General features: G+C 40.9%; 1 protein-coding gene across 2 annotated transcripts in view; it reads right to left on the bottom strand.

Moving 5' to 3' along the window:
• megf10 (multiple EGF-like-domains 10) overlaps nucleotides 1–20,449 on the bottom strand; it is a 99,892-nt gene that overhangs the window by 12,025 nt on the left and 67,418 nt on the right. Inside the window, exons 12-22 of one of the 2 annotated variants that reach the window (XM_051683523.1) lie at nucleotides 16,673–16,836; nucleotides 8,446–8,548; nucleotides 5,983–6,129; nucleotides 5,759–5,893; nucleotides 3,919–4,047; nucleotides 2,069–2,197; nucleotides 1,797–1,925; nucleotides 1,579–1,707; nucleotides 864–1,088; nucleotides 608–726; nucleotides 190–313 (exon numbers count right to left, since the gene is read on the bottom strand). In XM_051683523.1, coding sequence (XP_051539483.1) covers nucleotides 190–313; nucleotides 608–726; nucleotides 864–1,088; nucleotides 1,579–1,707; nucleotides 1,797–1,925; nucleotides 2,069–2,197; nucleotides 3,919–4,047; nucleotides 5,759–5,893; nucleotides 5,983–6,129; nucleotides 8,446–8,548; nucleotides 16,673–16,836 — 1,533 coding nt within the window. Of the gene's footprint in view, nucleotides 1–189; nucleotides 314–607; nucleotides 727–863; nucleotides 1,092–1,578; nucleotides 1,708–1,796; nucleotides 1,926–2,068; nucleotides 2,198–3,918; nucleotides 4,048–5,758; nucleotides 5,894–5,982; nucleotides 6,130–8,445; nucleotides 8,549–16,672; nucleotides 16,837–20,449 lie in introns of both variants that reach the window. The other variant, XM_051683524.1, reaches the window with a different exon arrangement.

Genomic DNA, 20,449 nt, shown 5'->3' with positions numbered 1-20,449 from the left:
AAACAATCAACATTGATTTCATGTCAATTGATGCTGGTGAGGACCTGGATGAGGACCCAGCCTATGTCTCACATCCAGCTCACCATGTCTCAGAAGACCTTTCTGAGCATGTATTTCCAACCGGAAATGTTTCCCAGGCCCTGAGAATTTTTGATGCAGCCCTGATTTGAGGTGACTCAGAAGTCTCACCGAGCTCATTGAAAGATCCGCCCTGTTTCCAGTCGGCCGGTAGAGTTCCTGTGTGATCCAGCAATGAAAGCTGTTTCCTCGTCTCAGCGTTCTTAAGGTTCACAAAAAACTGGTTATTCTTCAGCTGCCAGAAGGAACAAAGGAAACTGTTTATATCGTTATCAGTTAACAAATGAAGCACCTTTGAACAATGTACACATGAACACATTGTCCCCCATCAATACAAGCAGCCCAAAATATGTCCCATAGTTCCCACAGCTGTTAATCAACTAACACACAGGCCAAATAAGAAACAGGCAAAGGACATTTTCATTACAGACAAGCCAAATCATGCTCTTTATAATAAATATGTTGTCACAGATACAGTACAGTATTACTTTCGAGCATTTTAAAGCAGGTTTAGATGCTGTGATCTGACCTTTCCATAGGGCAGGTTGTTGACGTGAGGTGGGCTGGTGCACTGGGTCAATGTGTGATAACTGGGGTTGGAGAAATAGTTACTGTTGGGAAGGACGTCATTAGTCTGTGGCAGTGACTCTAGAAACAGAAAACACAGAATTGCAGGCACGTTTCTCACCCTAATTAGAATTATAAGAAATAAATGATAACAGCAAGATTATGATTTTTTAGGGAGGACACAATGTTAGTCCAGCAGTTTTGAGGCACATCATCACCTGTGATGGCGTAGTCGGCATTGGCTCTCATGGTGGGCGTGTAGGTGACCGTGGGCATGGTGGATTCTTTGCCTTTCTGTTTCTTACGGTAAATGATAAAGAGGAGGAGGAGGATGAGCACGAGCAGCACTAGCACGATGATACCAGAGATTGCTCCAATCTGATACGAGTCCATAGGAAGAGCAGCGCTCGTCAGACTGTTCAGATTACCTACAATGATCACACCTGCTGAGAGAGACAGGAAATACTTATATCACACAATGAACTGATGACAAACACCACAACATGAATCTCACAATCCCACAAAGTCACATGAAGTGTGTGTGTGGAAACATTGGCTGGACTTTTGTTCTGACTCAAAATATTGCATCTCATAGATTTCATCTAATATATTGATGTCTGTCATGAATTCTTCATACTTTAGTTTAGGGTGATAAAGCAGTTTCAATAGTATATAGTTCAATATTAAATCAATAGTTATATCCCTTGGGAGCAGAGTATTTTTATTGGGCATCATTTCCAATCAAACTGTAGTGAGAATGAGAGTGTAAAAATGTTTTACCGAGACTTTACTTGCTAGACGTCCACAGTACTGAAACTGCCCAAGAAACACCCATATATATATATATATATATATATATATATATATATATATATATATATATATATATATATATATATATATATATAAATAGTAAAACACCCCTGCTCTTACCCTGATCACAGCGAGTGCCTTTCCAGCCAGGGCTACAGTAACAGGTGCCAGTCATGTGATCACAGGTGGAGTTATTAAGACAATCACACACCTGACGACAGCCGTAACCGTATGAGCTGGCGGGACACTCTGAAAACGTGTAGATAACACTTGATTAAATATACTGCGGTTCACAGTGTCAGAAGTAAACAGTGTTGTAAACGCTCTGGTGAACTCACTCTGTTCACAGTGTCGTCCCATGAAGCCAGTGCGACATGTGCACTGACCGGAGATATGATCACAGTCAGCGCCGTTCTCACACTGACATGCCTGAAGGCAGTCTTTACCGTAGAAACCCAACGGACAGCCTGCAGTCGCCAAACACAACACCACCAACATCAACATACTGAAGACAAGGGTACAATACACTGTACAGTCATGAGAGACACAGCCAACCAGCACGCATAACCAGTAACACAAGCCCGACATGGAGAGATGACATCATACTCACGTTGTGTGCAGTACAGGCCCGTCCAACCGGCGGTACACTTACACTCGCCGTCATACGCGCTGCAAAACGCTCCATTATGACAGTTACACCTATGGATGCAGTTCGGACCCCACTGACCAGGAGGACACGCTACACAGAAACATATAGACACATATACTTTCATCTCGAAAATTAATTTGCATCAGTTTCAGAGATTCATCTAAGGCAGTGCTTCCCAAACGTCGAGTGTGCACCTCTTTCTTATTCATGAGAACTGTCAAAAACCCCTCCTTAATTCAAACATGCTCATATTCAGAGGCATAATCACACTGTTTACTGTAACTTGGTGCATGAACATTTTTCAAGTTGTGTATGAGAAGACTGCATTTCTTTCAATTATAAATAAGTAATTGTTAGTGAGATGCTGCCATTAAAGTTGAAATATTGGGAATACACTATTTTACTCAAGTAGTGTAGTCAACATGTAGTCAAGTCAACTGTCTGCTCGTGATAACTATAAACATCACACAACTTTCTGACTGTAGATGTTTGAAGTCTGTTAATCAAAAGATTTGTAACTGCTGGGAAGTGCTAAGCTAAAGAATAAATATGCTTGATTCCCATACTCTATAAAAGCAGAAAAGCCTCTCTATATGAATTTTACATGAGGAGACTCAGTGTTTCTCTGTATGATCAGCAGGGGGTGATAGACACATTCCCACCAGTATACACACTCAGTGCTGTTAAACACAGTAAGCAGGATGAACACTGAAACATAAAGACTTTAATCAATTACATTAGAAACACTAGAGATACAGGATTAAAGCCAAGTCTGCAGCAGAAATCTGAGACTACCGTCAGTTACAACAGAGTTCATGATGTCAATGAGTGATAAATTAGCGATAAAAAGAGTCATTAAGTTTTAAATTCAGAGTCTTCAGAAAACACTTAAAGTTCATAGATGTTTGGATCATTTTTGACCCGTTTAAGAGTTTAAAAATAGTGAAAAACTCATCTTAAAGCTGATGCTCGTTAATATTTCTGTTAAAATACTTTCTCCAATACCAACCTAATATGCAGAGACAATTATAAAGGCCACAATATACTTTGTTTTTTTTACAGAAGTGTTCAATGCACGCACAGTTTTTATGCGGTGACGATACGCACAGACAAGGACTGTCTGCGTGTCGAGAAAATCTAGGACAGATTCCCAGACTCAGCAACGTGGACAACTGAAGTATACTTTGGCCTTTCGCAATTTTCTTAAAACTGTAAACACTCAGTTGGCATTATGTCTCTATGGCATTATGAAACTTCCTCTGCCTGTTTTGAGCGACCCGTCCAGCCTGACACAACAACACTGACTCGACCAGTGGCGTGAGTTGGGGGTGGGACTACCTGTTTGTTTGATCAATAGCAGACGAGGGGCATTTTCAGAGAGCTGTTTTGAAAACAAAGTTTTCCAAATGAAATGCTACTGTAAAAGCTCATGTTCAGTGTGAAAAACAAGCCTATGGTAATGTTCATGTTTAATCAAAATTGAGGTGTTCTGTAAATCTACTGTACTCTACCGAGTTTTTTTTGTTTTTTTGTTTTTTTACCCAAACAGAATGGTTGTTAGGAACAGAAGGATTTAATGAGAGAAACTGTCCAAACATTAAAAATTTCCTCAGAAACATCCTCTTGAAAAGTAAACATTGAGTCACACCTGGAGTTTGATGACCTGAAAGATGAAGAGATTGTTTTGTAGACTGATGAGTTGAGCTGAAGTTGAGTCTTTGGTCTTGGTTTGGTTTGGTTTGGTTTGGGTTAGGTTAGGGTTAGGCATTAGGGGTTAGGGAAGAGCATCAGTTTAAGTGTGGTAAACTCACGCTGTGAGCAGTCACTGCCGATCCAGCCGGGGTAACACTGACATGAGCCATCAATGGGGTTACATGTGCCGTTATTAGTGCAGCTGCAGCTCCACGCACAATTCTTCCCAAACCTGCCACTAGGACACACTGCACACACACATAAATACGAGAGATCAGATGGATAGATCATGATATCACTACATGATATAACTACAAAAGCACAGCTAACATCTACACTGTGAAGTCTGATTTACACAGCTGTGTGAACTGTTATTAGTGGAAGGATGGAAAAAATGGAAAATGAAAAATGCAAAATGCAAAAAAAAAAAAAAAAAAAAAACAACTGAAAGAAAAAATGGCATTTATAGAAGACATCACATCAGAAAATCTATTCAATACAATCTTCACCAGACGCGACACAATAACGCGACAAGCAAGAAAAACATCTCTTACATGAAATCTGAGTTTTTCACGTCAAGTGACAAGCAAAAATCAACAGGACATTTTAGCTCTTTTCCAAAACCTACTGTGCTACATGTGTAAACTTTAAGGCATCATAGACGCAACCTAAAACAAAGGCAATCAAAAGGTAGAGAATTTAATTATGCTAACTCCTAATTTAACTCTGGCAGCATCAAGTGTATTCTTTGAGAAGGCAATCCTAGAATGCATAGAATGCAAAAAAAATAAAAATAAAAATTCAACATGGCAGACAAACCGAGAAATGTTGATTATAAATCAAACTAAATAAAATATTTCATTCAGTACAGAAAACTATTGATAAATAAGTCAATCTAATTAAAAATGAACTGTTACCCAATATTTGTGTGCGCTGTGTATTTTAATGCTTATTAGAGTATCAATTACCAATTACATATAAGAGCCAATTACAGAAAGGTGTCTGAAGAGGGTCGCACACTGGTTATGTCAGATGTTACTACAACTTCAGGGACTGTTTAAAATTCTGCTGCACCACTGAAGGTCACTCACATAGTTTTTTAAGGCAATTTTTCAATAAGAGGTTTGTCTTTTTGTATTTTGACAGTCTGAATAAAGCCTTGGCTACATATACATAAAGAACACATTGTGAAATTGCATAATAAACATCATCCTTCCTAATGTTTCAGTTTGTGCAGTTGCACTGCTTTCATCCACCAACCTGCAAACTCGTCGACATTACTTGTTTCATTCTTTAAGCTCAAAAACATTTGTATGTAACTTTTGTCTGTATGGTGGTTACTGTAGATTCTGATGTACTGTAGATTTGTTTTGGACTCTATGCACCAACACATTCTAAGTGCAATATTTGTGGTGCATCTCGTCTGGTGTGCGACCAGCTTGACAAGCTGATTGTTAGATTAACAACATACTAATGCCAAATTCTTTTGGATTCAGGTCTCTCGTGAGGAGCGCTATTTAAGTGATCTGTCAGTTGCCGCATGTACAGATTCCAAATCAGTCAGTTTTGAGGTGCCATCTCGTTAGCATACTGCCTTGGAAGGCAGGAAGTAGGCACTAAGAGAGATCAGTAGGCTTTGGAGCAGACCCAATCAGTTGGTTTCTATTTCTGTAGCATCAAGCTGGGTAGCCCCACCCACGGTAAACTCTTATTGGGCTAATATCCTGCTTCAATTAACTGTATGTTAAACATAAAAATATGTTATGATTGTCTGTGGTTGTGCTACGTCTTGCAGCAGTTTTGCGTTCAATGTGGACAGAAAAATACTTATCACAGTGCATCTGGTTAGGACACAGGTGTAATACCTGCAGCACCCTGATATGAAAGACACATAAACAGGTGTCATTGTTGTTAGTGAGACAGACAGCTGTGAGAGTAAATGAGACAAATCTGTCTTGCCTTCGTTGCAGAGCACCCCTTTAAACCCCGGCAGACAGTCACACTGGCCGATCACATGGTGACAGGGACCGTTGCTATGGACACACTGAGGACACGCCTGACTACAGCGATGACCAAAGAAACCCGGAGAACAAACTGAGATGACAACAGGACAACATGAGAAATGAGACAAAAGATGTTTTAAGGGAACCATGAACACACATGGACAAAGATGTGATACTCACTGCGCTGACAGGTGTTTCCTCTGAATCCAGGTGCGCACTCACATGCACCCTCGTCAGGTGAACACGATGCTCCGTTCATACAGTTACAGGACAGAGAGCAGTTGGGTCCCCAGCGGCCCTCAGCACACACACTGTCACAATGAATGCCTGCTCACACACACACAAACACACAAACACAAACAAAGTTCAGCGATGCATGTACACTACCAGGGAAAGCACACTTCTCATTCCTTCATTCAGGGAATCAAGGTTATATACATAACCCAGACATTATATTTCATTAAGGTCAATTCGATCCTGTGTCAGTAGCTGATGCTATGGGATCTGTATCGCACAGCACCATATTGCTGCTTACTGCCACAGAAAACTGATCACTTGCCAATTTGTGATGAAACACAAGGGATGGTTTCAGACGCAGAGGCAACTGAGATTTGTCCTCTGCCACCCAGATTGAGACAAGTCACTATGCCACCACAAGGACTTAGAGTGCATTGGGAATTGGGCATTCCAAATGGGAGGGATTTAAAAACAAAAACAAACAAACAAACAAACAAACAAACAAAAAAACACTTGGGGTCAGGGCATAGATCATCATGTACATACTGCATAGGAGGATTGCAGTGGGCGCAACCCTGAAGGAAGAAAATCGAAAGAAATGGTAATGAGCTCCGCTTATCAGCGTAGCAAGGAGCATGCTCGAGGGAGCCATCTGCGAATAAATTGACGTGATTTTATACGGGCTTCAGTAATCATCACACCTGATGGCACTACCATAACATCAGCTACTGACACAGCATCAAAGTGACTGTAATGAAAAGGAATTTTATTTTTAGTTTACAAATGCTTCAGCAATAATGGACCCAGCATACCTGTCCAACCATATTAAACACAAGACAAAGAATACACCAGAAATATAGTGTGGGGTTAGTGCATATGTACATTTCAAGGTTTTTTAAAGTGTTCCTACTTAAAAAAGCACACACAAAACATTTGTAAGAAACAGAAACTCTTCTGGATGTTAAGACAGCATTTCAGTCTTTCTGAATAATTATAATAAGATTAATAATATATAATAATATATGATAATGGGGGCCTGGGTAGCTCAGCAAGTAAAGATGCTGACTACCACACCTGGAGTCACAAGTTCGAATTCAGGGCATGCTGAGTGACTCCAGTCAGGCTTCCTAAGCAACCAATTGGCCGGTTGCTAGGGTGTGTAGGGTCACATTGGGTTAACCTCCTTGTGGTCGCTATAATGTGGTTCGCGCTCTCAGTGGGGCACGTGGTGAGTTGTGCGTGGATGCCACGGAGAATAGTGTAAGCCTCCACACACGCTACGTCTACGTGGTAATGCGCTCAACAAGCCACGTGATAAGATGCCCGGATTGACGGTCTCAGACACAGAGGCAACTGAGATTTGTCCTCCGCCACCCGGATTGAGGCGAGTCACTACACCACGACGAGGACATAGAGTGCATTGGGAATTGGGCATACCAAATTGGGGAGAAAAGGGGAGAAAATCCAAATAATAATAATAATAATAATATTAATAATAATATATAAAAATTATAATAAGAAAATCTCCATGTTCTTTTACTTCAACTTATTTCACACATTACGAGACCTTTATAAACACTCACTGTCATGTTATGTTTTACAAGTCCTGCTGTAAAGACAGATTATTAGCCCTGTCTCTGACTGTCTGTGCGGGAGTGTGTTCAGTAGGATTGTGTTACAGCATCGAGCCAGAACACAGACAAAAGCTCTTTTGAGAGCGTCAGCACGTTGCTAGACGACGAGAGAGCACTGGAGATCAATCTAGTACAGCAGCCCTTAGGAGATGCTCAAGAGAGCATCAGTATGCTGCCCTTGTAGAGCACACAGCACAGGAATGTGGAGGTATACACAGAGTATATACTTCTTGTCTTAATGTGCTCAATTCTGGTTTTTACATTGAATGGATTCAGGCATTATTGGATGCTGCTAATTTCCAGGACACTGCCATATACAGTATGTACAATTTATACTGAACTTACAGGAGTTTTGATAGATTTAACTTTGTGCAGTGTGTAATGCAAAACAAAATTTTAAATAAAACATTAATCTGATCTTTTTCATTTGAATATCAGCCAAACTGCATGTCCTCATTTATCACTATTACATACTTTATTCATTATATAGACTTGTATCAAATTAATTCCATCAATACTGAGTGTAAATATAGTGCAGTGATCTTAAACCCGATAATGTTCATCCTCAAAACATTTTAAATAACATGGAACGAAACTATAATGTGTGATTCATTACAAGACATGGCAAAACTGAGTGAAACTGCCAGAATTTACAAACTTACAAACAGAGTTGAAAGAACGTTGTGCTTTAGGCTTAGGACTAGTAATGATAAATAAGAATTTGTTCTTTGCACAGTTTGGTGAGAATGATTGAGCATTATAATTTGATTACCTGTCCAGCCCGTCAGACAGCGGCAGTGTCCGGTTTCCGGGTGACACCCGTCTGCATGACTGCAGTCGCAGCGCTCACGACAGTCCAATCCATACGTACCATCCTGCACACAATATCACAAACATCATATACTATACTCACACTTTAACAACATACATTCCATAAAGGGACACTTCTGTCAACAAAAATAGGAGATTTTGCACAAGGTTTTTTTTTGGTAACATTTTATTTCATTGTCATATAAATGTATTTGCACACAAACACAAAATTCACAGGAAAACACTTGTTTGTTGTGGTCATGGTTTAGAGATAAATAAATATTGTTTGTTTTAAAATTGATTAGGTTTGTGTTATTCATCAGTTTTGTATTTGTAGGTATTTCTATGGAAAGTGTCTATCAAGAGTGTGGTTCTTTTACATATCAAAACTTTAGAGACCATATAATGCTTTCATTCTGTTCTGTGTGATTTCTGGTGCCATATTCAACTAATTTCAAAGGATTATATCACCTTAACCCAGGCCAGACTGGGGCAAAATGTCTTACACTCATCCAGGCCATCTCATAAACCCATAACAAATTTGGAAACCACAGGGGTGTCTAACTCATTTAAAGTCACTGGCCTGTTTGGATTAAACATCACTTTAATGCAGGCAGAATTATTTTTTATTGTATTAGTCAGTGGTGAATTCTCAGGGCCAGCAAAGCCTTCTCTGCTGGCCTAACATGCCAAATAAATAAATAAATATTTTCATCCTTTCATCCTCAGTCACCTTTTTGCCTATGTATTTTTAACCGCTTTCCACTCTTAATTAATCTACAAACAAATAGAGAAAAACTAAAAGTTTATCCAGTCAGAATTTATTCCTAGATGCTTACAAGCAAAGTGTGACAACTGTTTCACAAATTGCATGCCCAAAGCCCGAAGCAGCACGTGAGTCTGAGCTCCACCCCCTCAGGACTTCAGAATTTCCACAGAATCCCTCAACAGTGCAAATGAATGCGCATCTAATGTCAGACTGTCAGATTCATCAGCCAATCAGATTGATTTATTTGTTCTTGGTGGGTGTGGTCTTTAGGATATGTCCTGGTCGAGGCCTTCTAGCTGGCCTTGAGTGATGCAATCACGCTTTAAGTGATGTACGTAATTTGAAAGTGAAGAGCACGAGATCGTCATCACTGCCGCTATCGCCATTGAGAAAGAGATCCTTATGGATTTAAAAACACAAGATGTTCTGCATGACCGTGTGATTGCTTAATATATTAAACAGGATAGGAGGATTGATTTTCACTTCAAGAAAATTGGTAAGTGCTTTTTGCATTGTTATTGCAACATCAGGAGTTTTCTAAGTGTAAATTAGGCTGCTTGAGCATTCAGTGTCGGATCAAGTTTTGAAAAGTAGTGCTGTGTTCCATTCAACTCGGAAAGTCGGATTTTAAAACTTCCTACTAGGAAAAGTGCAATGGAATGCATCTTGAAGTCAGAATTACAACTTGTAGGCTCGTGCAGAAATTCTCAACTCTGATTTCGGCGAGATGCAGGGGCATGATGTCACACAAACATGTCGACACTCAGGGAGATATACAAAGTAAGTGATAAACATTCACTTTATTAAGTAATATTGATAAATGAGTTCGTTTCCACATTACATGATATTAAAGTTTGTCTAACAAACACCAGCAGAAACAGGTGTATAAAACATTGATTGACAATGGAATGCATTTATGGTTGGAGATCGGAGATATCAAGTAGGAATATCCCACATCCAACTTGAATGGAACGCAGCATAACTGTGTACCCTGATTAAACGAAATTTATTGCAAGCAACATTTAAATCACAAATATTATTAGATAGATTTTTCCAGGTATTATAGACCTCCTTGGTAGATTCATATGAAAAATTATGATTTTTGATGTTCATTTCACAAAACAGTCATGCTGCAGTTAAAATTATGCTTGCTTGAGCATTGAGTGTCGTTTCAAGTTCTTGCTTTCGTGTGTGGACGTGTTTTTAAAATGTCAGTTGGTATTATTAGCTATCTGTGACATAATGCATGATGTCCAAAGGCATAGGGTGTCTTATTCATTGTGAAACTGTGTTTTCTTAATGGCATGAATCACACTGAAGGCCTAAACTTTAAATGCATGGCCCGCCACTGGTATTAGTGTACCTACAGAGCATGCACAGTACATTAACTTTATACTGCTTTAATGACAAATAATGGGGAAAAACAAAAGGAAGCAGACACTCACTGCTCTTTGCTCTTGTAATATACTATACAGATCAGTCAGGGCTGGCCCGTTGGATTGAGGGACTCCAGTCAGTGAAAATGTATTTGAATTTCTTTTAGTTTTTCTCCAGTTTAAATCACCTTTAAATCTTTTGGCAGTTAAATTAACCTGCAGCATGAAAAATGAATTATTAAAAGTACAAAATAATAATGATCCAAATATATTAATGATACAAGAATTAGAAACATGCTGTTTAAAGTAGTTTTAGATTAAATATAGGGTGTCACACTGTAGGACACTGTCAACAATGTTTTCATGCTTATTTAATGCGAAAAATCGGTAAACAAGGCAGAACTATGTGCAAAAGTTCATATCTGTTAAAACAAGTGAAAATCAGGTGCAGCAATATGAAAATGTATAAATAAGATGAACTCATTTAAACAGGGCTTTTATATAGAAATCCAACACCTTAAAAAAATAAATGTAATAAATATAAGTAATAATTATATTAGAAGTTATTATAACTATGTAATATACAGATACCTCTTTATAGAGCAGATCTATGCCCATTAATTGCTCATATTTTCACTCGTGTGACAGCAGTGTTTGAATTGGTTCCCCAGATTATTCTTGAGAAAATTTGACAAGCTCCACCCAAAAGTGTGATAAACACTGTTAGCCTCAAATATTTAAAAAGCCACACGTAATCTTTTCCTTTACTTATTTTTGGCATTTCTGTCAAACTTAAGCCTTTTAAAGAGGGTGTGGAATCTGTGGAGAACAACACTGCGATAAATGCGGTTCTCAAGTAAATTATGACGATCACTATGTGGTGTTGTTTGATTTATTGTTTTACAATGTTGTTTATGTTGCAGTTGTTGTATTTTATGTCACTTTTGGCTATTTGTCATGTGGTGATTATTGAGAGTTCTTCTCATCTTTAACATGTTATTTTTGCTTGTCAGCATTATTGTAGTTTGTGTGTTAAATGATTAGGAGTATGCATGTCTGTGTATTTCAGAAGGATGAGGTGGGTTGAGACAGGTCTCAGTAAGCTCATGTTACAGTATAAGAAGCAGACTGAAAGTAGTAATACGTTGTCGCACCGCTTGCTGAAGTTCGACCCCGCATTGAAAAGTAAAATTTTCTCATTGATTGTGCTCCTCTTCAATACCAGGTCATCAGGAATTCTCCTGGTGCTCCCAATGGCCAATCCAGGCCAGACTTTAACCAAGGCTAAACATTAAAATGTTACAATTCTGTAATCGTTTAATCAATACTTTGCTTAATTTTCATTTTGTTTGCTGTGGGGGGTCTTGGGGGCATGTCATATTCAACACATTGTAAAAAAACATATCTAAAACACGTCAAAACTCCACAAAGCAGAACAAACAAATATATCACCCAGAACACTCATTTAAACTGGAGCACACACGCTAGTACATTTGACTATACAGTATATTGCATGTTACATTTTTGACAGGAAACAGCTAGCACTTGTAATGTAATGGTTTACCGTGGCACGGGAAGTCAGGATAACACAAATTGTGCTATTTAAAAATGGGCAGCATGGCAAAAGGAAATAAACAAAAATAAATAATAAAAAAAAAATAAACTCCTGTGCCTACATACAGTACACGGAAGATGTACTTGTGCCCTAAGTACAGCAGATGAAATCCTTCATTAGAGTCTGAATGTCTATTCTGTTTGGGAGATTTTGATTTGGATGAACACAAAAAAAATAATCTGAAACTCATTTTGGACCATCAAATATCTAGCTACAGTTCATCTCCTGCACCAGGGCCACAAGTGTGTGCATCAATCAAGAGGAAAGATATGATGCACTAATCACATTTCGATGAAGAAATCATAAATTGTAATGACACTTGAAAAGACAATTGAGTAAATGCACACCTAATAAAAGTTATTGCATAAATATATGAAGGAATCATGTATAAAACATGTTTATTGAAACGTTGGCCAATAAATATGTTTGTATTCTGAGTTGTGCAGTTTTTTTCCCCCCTTTACTACAAGTGTACAATGTATTTATTATGTTAATAAAACCAGGACTGGGCAATATGCAAGAAATATGTTCACAATATTTTTATTGCTTTCAAAATTAAATTAATTTATTGAAACATGAAAAACGTAATCCAGAGATATTTCTACATTCAAATTGCACTTCAAACGAAACGAAAAAAGTATTAAAATAATGAAATGGTTAAAAAATTGGTATTTAACCACCTCTCATTTGCCATCACGCAAGTATCCGTCTATGACAACAGGTGGAAAATTACTAATACAAATTAAGATCTAAAGAAAATGATAAATGTAAGCACAATAATAATGATAATTGAAATATAAATCAATCTTAGGTTCAAGGTGTTTTTGTATTATTTTATTATTTGTGAACCTGCAGAGTTGGGTTCACAATGCATGTTAAACTCGAACTGTTCCATGGAAATAAAGTGAACTTAACTTCAAGCACCTCTTGAGAATGTCTTAGGTCATTTGCAGCATTCACATAAAGGATGCTAAAAATGTTTTCAGATGACTGAAAAAGAGAAGAAAGTGTGAGAACTCTTTACATGTGTATGTTCTATGAGACACGCTCACGCTCTGAACAAACAACGAATCAGACGCACGCATCGATGGCTTTTCTGTTGTCTGTTCTAAAAAATATAATAAAGTGTGTTTCTTCAAGCGCGTCTTTGTGTCGAATAGCACAGGTCGCCCGCCATAGTGGTGGGAAGATGAACAAAATTACACGCCATGAAACAGGCAGCACGCATTTGGCGGGTCGTGACTCGCAGGTGCTAATTTTACACCCGGTGCTGCAGCACCCCCAGCACCCCCACTTCTCACGTCCCTGAGCAGTGATGTCAAATGCTTATTGGCTCTCGTGTGTCTGATTGCGACATGCCAAATTTCAGATGATATTCTTTTGTGAATGAGATATGACAGCACAGTAACAGAGTGGATTAAGAGAATTTTAACGATTAACATGTTAAATTCCACTCTCTACCTCACACAAAGCTACTGTACTGTATGCCATCAGAGAGCACTTGGAATCTCTATAAAATAGTAAAAATGTAACTAAACAAATATAATATAAAGGAATCGTAAATGTTTTTACTATAGCTGTAAATCGATTAAAATATTTAATCGAATTAATAACATGATATGGTGATTAACTACAATAATATAAATTAATCGCATGTATAAATATTTGCTTAGAAAGCCCATAAATAACAATAATCCAATATTTAATGATTAAATAATTAAAAATAGTTATATTTAAATAATTGTAAATGTAATATATATTATGAATATAATAATTAAGATAAATAAAATGCATTATATTATAGTGGCAAATGAGTAAAGCCTTTAATACAAAAAGTGGCTTTAAAAGGCAATATATTGTTTACTTCTATATAATTGAACATAAGCATTTTATTGGCCTACAGTTCACAGCAATCCATTTTATAATTGAATTTGTCAATCTGTTCAAGATAAGGGCATTTCTAAGGACAATTAATGTGTAATTCAATGTACACATGCATCAGACGGACACTTTTGGAGTGTCTCACTTTGGTCACATCGCTTCATAAACAGTGTTTTTAGGTTGCTGTGTCTAGTTAAACAGTTAAAACTTAGAAAGACACGTGTCGATATCCCTGCATTCTAAATTGCGCTCCATCCAGTTGTGTTTAAACGCAAGCCTGAGAGTGGTTCAGGGGCGGATCTACCGTGATGGCAAATGCCACCCTAAGAAAAAGCATTGCCACCCCATCATAAGTATCCAAATGTATTAAATATAAATGTAAGTATATTATCATAAATTTTGACATTGTGTAGGGGTTTATTCATGTCAAACTGCCTAAACTCTCACCGAATGCACAAATGACTACAGACCCATTGACTGATTACAGCAGCAACCAATCCCGTGATTGTTTACAGCAGCAGCCAATCACAGCATTGATCAGTCGCTACCTACTATTGCAGCACATGTAAAGTGTTTGGGCTCTCACGGGTTGATGAACTTATTTCCAGAACAACAATGACCACATGGACAAATACATGGAAAAAAGAGGTGAAGAAGTGATGAATTTCACAGTTGTTTCAAAGTATTCGCTGAGTGATTATTAGATACACTGCTGTCAGTTATGGCTTGAGACGGGTGAGACGTGTCCTCACCACTTTTTGAAATAGCTTATATTCCAGATGAAATATCTCCAGTTCTTGAGTTGGAGTTTCTATTTCATCTGTGTGTGTTTTGACTGGCGATCAGGCGCTGGAATGTTTTATGATAGGCTCGACAAAGGCAGGCGGAGCCGGGAGAGGCTCGACAAAGGCAGGCGGAGCCGGGAGAGGCTCGACAAAGGCAGGCGGAGCCGGGGACGGTGAAGCCGTGGGAGGCTCGAGGGATGAAGCCGTGGGAGGCTCGAGGCTAAGAGTCCTGGATGACTTGGGAATGACCTCCGTGGTCGTGAGCACTGGCAGCGACTGGGGAACGACCTCCGTGGTCGTGAGCACTGGCAGCGACTGGGGAGGTGTCCTTTTCCTTCTCATTTTCCGGACAACTGGGAGCGTAGTCACGGGAGTGGAGGAGGCCACAGGCATAAGTGCTGGCTCGTTGGCCGTGGCAGGCGTGGGCACTGGCTTGTTGGCCGTGACAGGCTTGGAGCAGGAAGCCGTGGAAGGCTTGGAGCAGGGAGCAGAAGATGCAGATTTTGGCCTGGGGTTCCCGCCATAATCCACTGTGTAAAGGGATCTGCAAAGTTCCAGAGCCTTCTCCACATATTCGCAGAGTGTCCAGTGAGGATCAGCCGGAGGCATCAGTTCATTCAGTGCACTATTCAGACCAGTCCAGAAGAACCTAATAGTCTGGATAGTGCACTAAATTCGCTAGCTCTAAAAACTCACGGACGTGATCCTCAACTGGATGGTCCCCTTGCTTCAGAAGCAGAATTCTGACAGCCGCAAGATCCATTTTTGGTCAGTCTTTCTGTGACGAGGCAGACGAGGAATGAGGATCTAAACGCAGCTTTAATCAACAAAAATAAACAAAGTAATTCATAATATAAGGAAACACAGGGAACCAAGCACAGAGCATCAAACAATACATGCAAAGACTGACAAAGAAACCAGGGGAAACAAGGGCTTAAATACACAAGGGCAAACAAGGAAATGAGGAACACTTTTGGAAAACAATCAGGGGAAAACCAATCATGAAAGGAAACAACAAAGGACTACAAAACTAACAGGAAAGGGGAACTAAACAAGTTCTAAGTTCTAAACAAAGTCTAAGCACAAAAATAGGGAATACGTGACAAAAATAATCTTTTACTATGCATAACATAATTAATATTTATGAGTTTTGCAGCACTGCTCCCCACAGTACCATTTTCTGTACAGTTTATTTTTATTTAGACCTAACATTGTGTTAATCTTCACTATCAAATTTATTATTCCAGCTGTAACAAAGGTGATGAGCCTACAGGACTTTATTAGCAGAATAACATGGGATATGCATGCATTTTCCACCCATGGGTACACTTAAAAAAGGTGGTGACGTTTAGTCCAGATTGCCGGTTCTACATGTGAAGCTTAGGAACATTTAGAATTTCTTGAAGTGTTTAATGGACAATGTCTTGGTGCTCTGAAGATAGAAAAGTTGTTACTTATTTTTGATTTTTTTTTTATGTTGGCAAATCAGTATAATATATTGGGTTACTGTGGAAATGCAGTTGTATCACAAATTCTTGTACATTTATAATTTGATAGTGACTCCAATTAATGAACTAATATTTGTTGCAATTTAGGCCTATAACACATAAAACTCCCAGTTCCTGAAATTACTCCTAGTTACTGCGGGATGGGGGCCTTGGAACATTGTCTTGGACAGTGAGTGAAAAAGGTTGAGAAGCACTGATATAAATGATGCAGCATGTGATCAGGTGTGATGTTTGTGATGTTGTGGATGATCTGACCTGACAGTGCAGGTGACAGCGGTCTCCTCTCCAGCCTGCAGTACATGTACACCTGCCGTCCAGAGCGTTGCACGCACCACCGTTAGCACACACACATGTCAGGTTACAGCTTAAACCCCACGTGCCACTGGGGCAGTTAATGGAGCAATCCACCCCATGCCAACCTGAGTGAGAGCACCGCGAAAAGATCATGAGACAGTTACTAACAAAAAGTAGCTAACTACATTGAAGCTGTTTAAAGAAGAAACTATTTTTAGATATACAATCAGATGACATTATTTCATTCTGCCAGATGGCAGATGACATTCCCTTATGAAAATTAAGGGTTAAACAAATAGGGTAACAACATTACATTGAATGTTAATTTATACTTGATATTCGGTCGACCGATAGTGGATTTTGCTGATACCGATAACTAAGGTGATGGAAAAGGCTGAAAAGTGATTTTAAAATAGACTTATAGAATTTATAATTTCTTAGTCTTTCCTTACTATGAAGGGCACAGACACTGATGTATATATATGTTTATGTGTGTATATATACTGTGTGTGTATATATATATATATATATATATATATATATATATGTATGTGTATATATATATATATATGTATATATATATATATATATGTATGTGTATATATATATATATATATATATATATATATATATATATATATATATATATATATATATACATGTACACACACATTGGCAGCCAAAAGTTTGGAATAATGTACAGATTTTGCTCTTACTGAAAGAAAGAAATTGGTACTTTTATTCACCAAAGTGGCATTCAGCTGATCATAATGTATAGTCAGGACATTAATAACGTGAAAAATTACTATTACAAATGTAAATATGTCCAGAACTTATTAAACTACTTCAGAGAGTTCTCATCAAAAAATCCTCCACATGTAGCAATGACAACTCTGCAGATCCTTGTCATTCCAGCTGTCAGTTTGTCCAGATACTCAGGTGAAATTTCACCCCACACTTCCTGTAGCACTTGCCATAGATGTGGTTGTCTTGTCGGGCACTTTTCACGCACCTTACAGTCTAGCTGATCCCACAAATGCTCAATGGAGTTCCCTATCTGTCACTCACTCGACGTTGTGTCAATGTAGTGACACTGGGCGTCACTCTTGGGAGCCCCGAACACCTCTGCTTTTTGAAAAAAGGCCAATGGGAATTGGCAAGTGGAATTTGCATGCCACTCCCCTGGACATACGGGTATAAAAGGAGCTGGTATGCAACCACTCATTCAGATTTTCTCTTCGGAGCCGAGCAGTTGCATTCAGTGCACTGAATTCAATTCAAACTCAGTTCTCTTTACCGTTCACCTAAAACTGCAGATGCCACCCGTCTCACGGCCGGCCGCCAAGAACCCTAGGAAGGCTTCGAAGCGCCCCTGATACGGGCGACCCAGGGACGAGGAGATCCAATTCTATGGAGCTCCATCCCCCGGTGGTGGGCCAGGAGGAGAATGTTTTGTTTCATTTTCGCCGCTTGCCCAAGAGGCTGCGGTGCCCAAAACTTCAACAAAAGAGTGGTTTCCTTGTTCTCTGGGTCACATGTCGGGTGCGCATGGCCATCGTCACGACCGCCGTCCACCATTCCATTTCGGCAGGTTTGGCGCTCCAGCGGCGGACCCCCCACCCCTGCGTGCCCAGCTGTGGCACAAACATACCCACACCGGGTTGATGAAGGGCGAGAGCGCCGCTATCTTGCGTGCGGAGATTGCGACCCTTCTGCGCAAGGGCGCGATAGAGCCTGTCCCTCCAGCCGAGATGAAGAAAGGGTTTTAGAGCCCATACTTCATCGTACTGAAGAAAGGAGGTGGGTTGCGGCCAATCTTGGACCTGCGAGTTCTGAACCGGGCCTTGCACAGACTCCCGTTCAAGATGCTGACGCAAAAACGAATTTTAGCGACTGTCCAGCATCAAGATTGGTTTGCAGCGGTAGACCTGAAGGACCTTCATACAGACCCTTCCTGCTGTTTGCTTTCGAGGGCCGGGCGTACCAGTACAAGTTCCTCCCCTTCGGCCTGTCCTTGTCCCCTTGCATCTTCACGAAGGTCGCAGAGGCAGCCCTTGCCCCGCTAAGGGAAGTGGGCGTCCACATACTCAACTACCTCGACGACTGGCTGATCCTAGCTCACTCTCGAGAGTTACTGTGCGCAAACAAGAACCTGGTGCTAGGGCTTCGGGTCAACTGGGAAAAGAGCAAGCCCTCCCCGGTTCAGAGCATCTCTTTTCTCGGCGTGGAGTTGGACTCAGTCTTGATAACGGCGTGCCTCACGAACGAGCACGCACAGTCGGTGCTGAACTGTCTGAAGGCGTTCAGATGGAAGACAGCGGTTACACTGAAACTTTTTCAGAGGCTCCTAGGGCATATGGCATCCTCTGCGATTGCCACACCACTCGGGTTGATGCATATGAGACAGCTTCAGCACTGGCTTCATACTCGAGTCCCGAGATGGGCATGGCGCCACGGGACACATCGCATGGTCGTCACGCCGATCTGTCGCCGCCTCTTCAGCCCTTCGAATGACCTAGCATTTCTACAGGCAGGGGTTCCCCTAGAGCAGGTCTCCAGGCGTGTCGTGGTTACGACAGACACCTCCAAGATGGGCTGGGGCACCATATGCATTGGGCACACAGCTGCCGGCTCCTGGACTGGCCCGCGGCTGCGTTGGCACATCAACTGCTTCGAGTTGTTGGCAGTACTGCTCGCCCTGCGGAGGTTCTCGCTGTTGATCCAGGGCAAGCTCGTGTTGGTCCGGATGGACAACACGGCAATGGTAGTGTACATCAACCATCAAGGCGGTCTACGCTCTCATTGCATGTCACAACTCGCCCGCCGTCTCCTCCTCTGGAGTCAGCAGCGCCTCAAGTCGCTACGAGCCACTCACATCCCGGGCGACCTCAACACCGCAGCGGACACGCTGTCATGACAGGTTACGCTCAGGGGAGTGTGGAGACTCCACCCCCAGGTGGTCCAGCTGATTTGGAGTCAATTCGGTCGAGCACAGGAAGACTTGTTCACTTCCCGGGAATCCTCCGATTGCCCACTTTGGTATGCCCTGACTGAGGCACCCCTAGGTATAGATGCGCTGGCACACAGCTGGACCCCTGGACTACGCAAATACGTGTTTCCCCCAGTGAGCCTACTTGCACAGACCCTGTGCAAGGTCAGGGAGGACGAGGAGCAGGTCATCCTAGTAGCACTCTACTGGCCCACCCAGACGTGGTTCTCGGACCTCACGCTCCTCGTGACAGCTCCCCCCCGGCGAATTCCCCTGAGGAAGGACCTTCTTTCTCAGGGACGGGGCACCATCTGGCACCCACGACCAGACCTCTGGAATCTCCACGTCTGGCCCTTGGACGGGACGTGGAAGACCTAAGTAGCCTACTCAGGCAAGGGCTCCCTCTAAGAGGCACCTGTATGCTTTGAAGTGGCGTCTGTTCGCTAAGTGATGTTCTTCCCGACGCGAAGACCCCCAGAGATGCGCAGTCAGATCGGTGCTTTCCTTCCTGCAGGAGAGGCTGGAGGAGCGGATATCCCCCTCCACCTTGAAGGTGTATGTAGCCACTATAGTGGTGCACCACGACACAGTGGACGGTAAGTCCTTAGGGAAGCACGACCTGATCATCAGGTTCCTGAGAGGTTGAATCCCTCCAGACCGCATCTCATCCCCTCATGAGACCTCTCTGTAGCCCTTCGGGGTCTACGGGGAGCCCCCTTCTAGCCCCTGGAGTCAGCTGAGCTTAAGGA

Source organism: Myxocyprinus asiaticus, chromosome 42 (assembly GCF_019703515.2).
Source record: "Myxocyprinus asiaticus isolate MX2 ecotype Aquarium Trade chromosome 42, UBuf_Myxa_2, whole genome shotgun sequence".
Classification (NCBI taxonomy): Eukaryota; Metazoa; Chordata; class Actinopteri; order Cypriniformes; family Catostomidae; genus Myxocyprinus; species Myxocyprinus asiaticus.
This window is presented reverse-complemented; position numbering and strand designations above follow the sequence as displayed.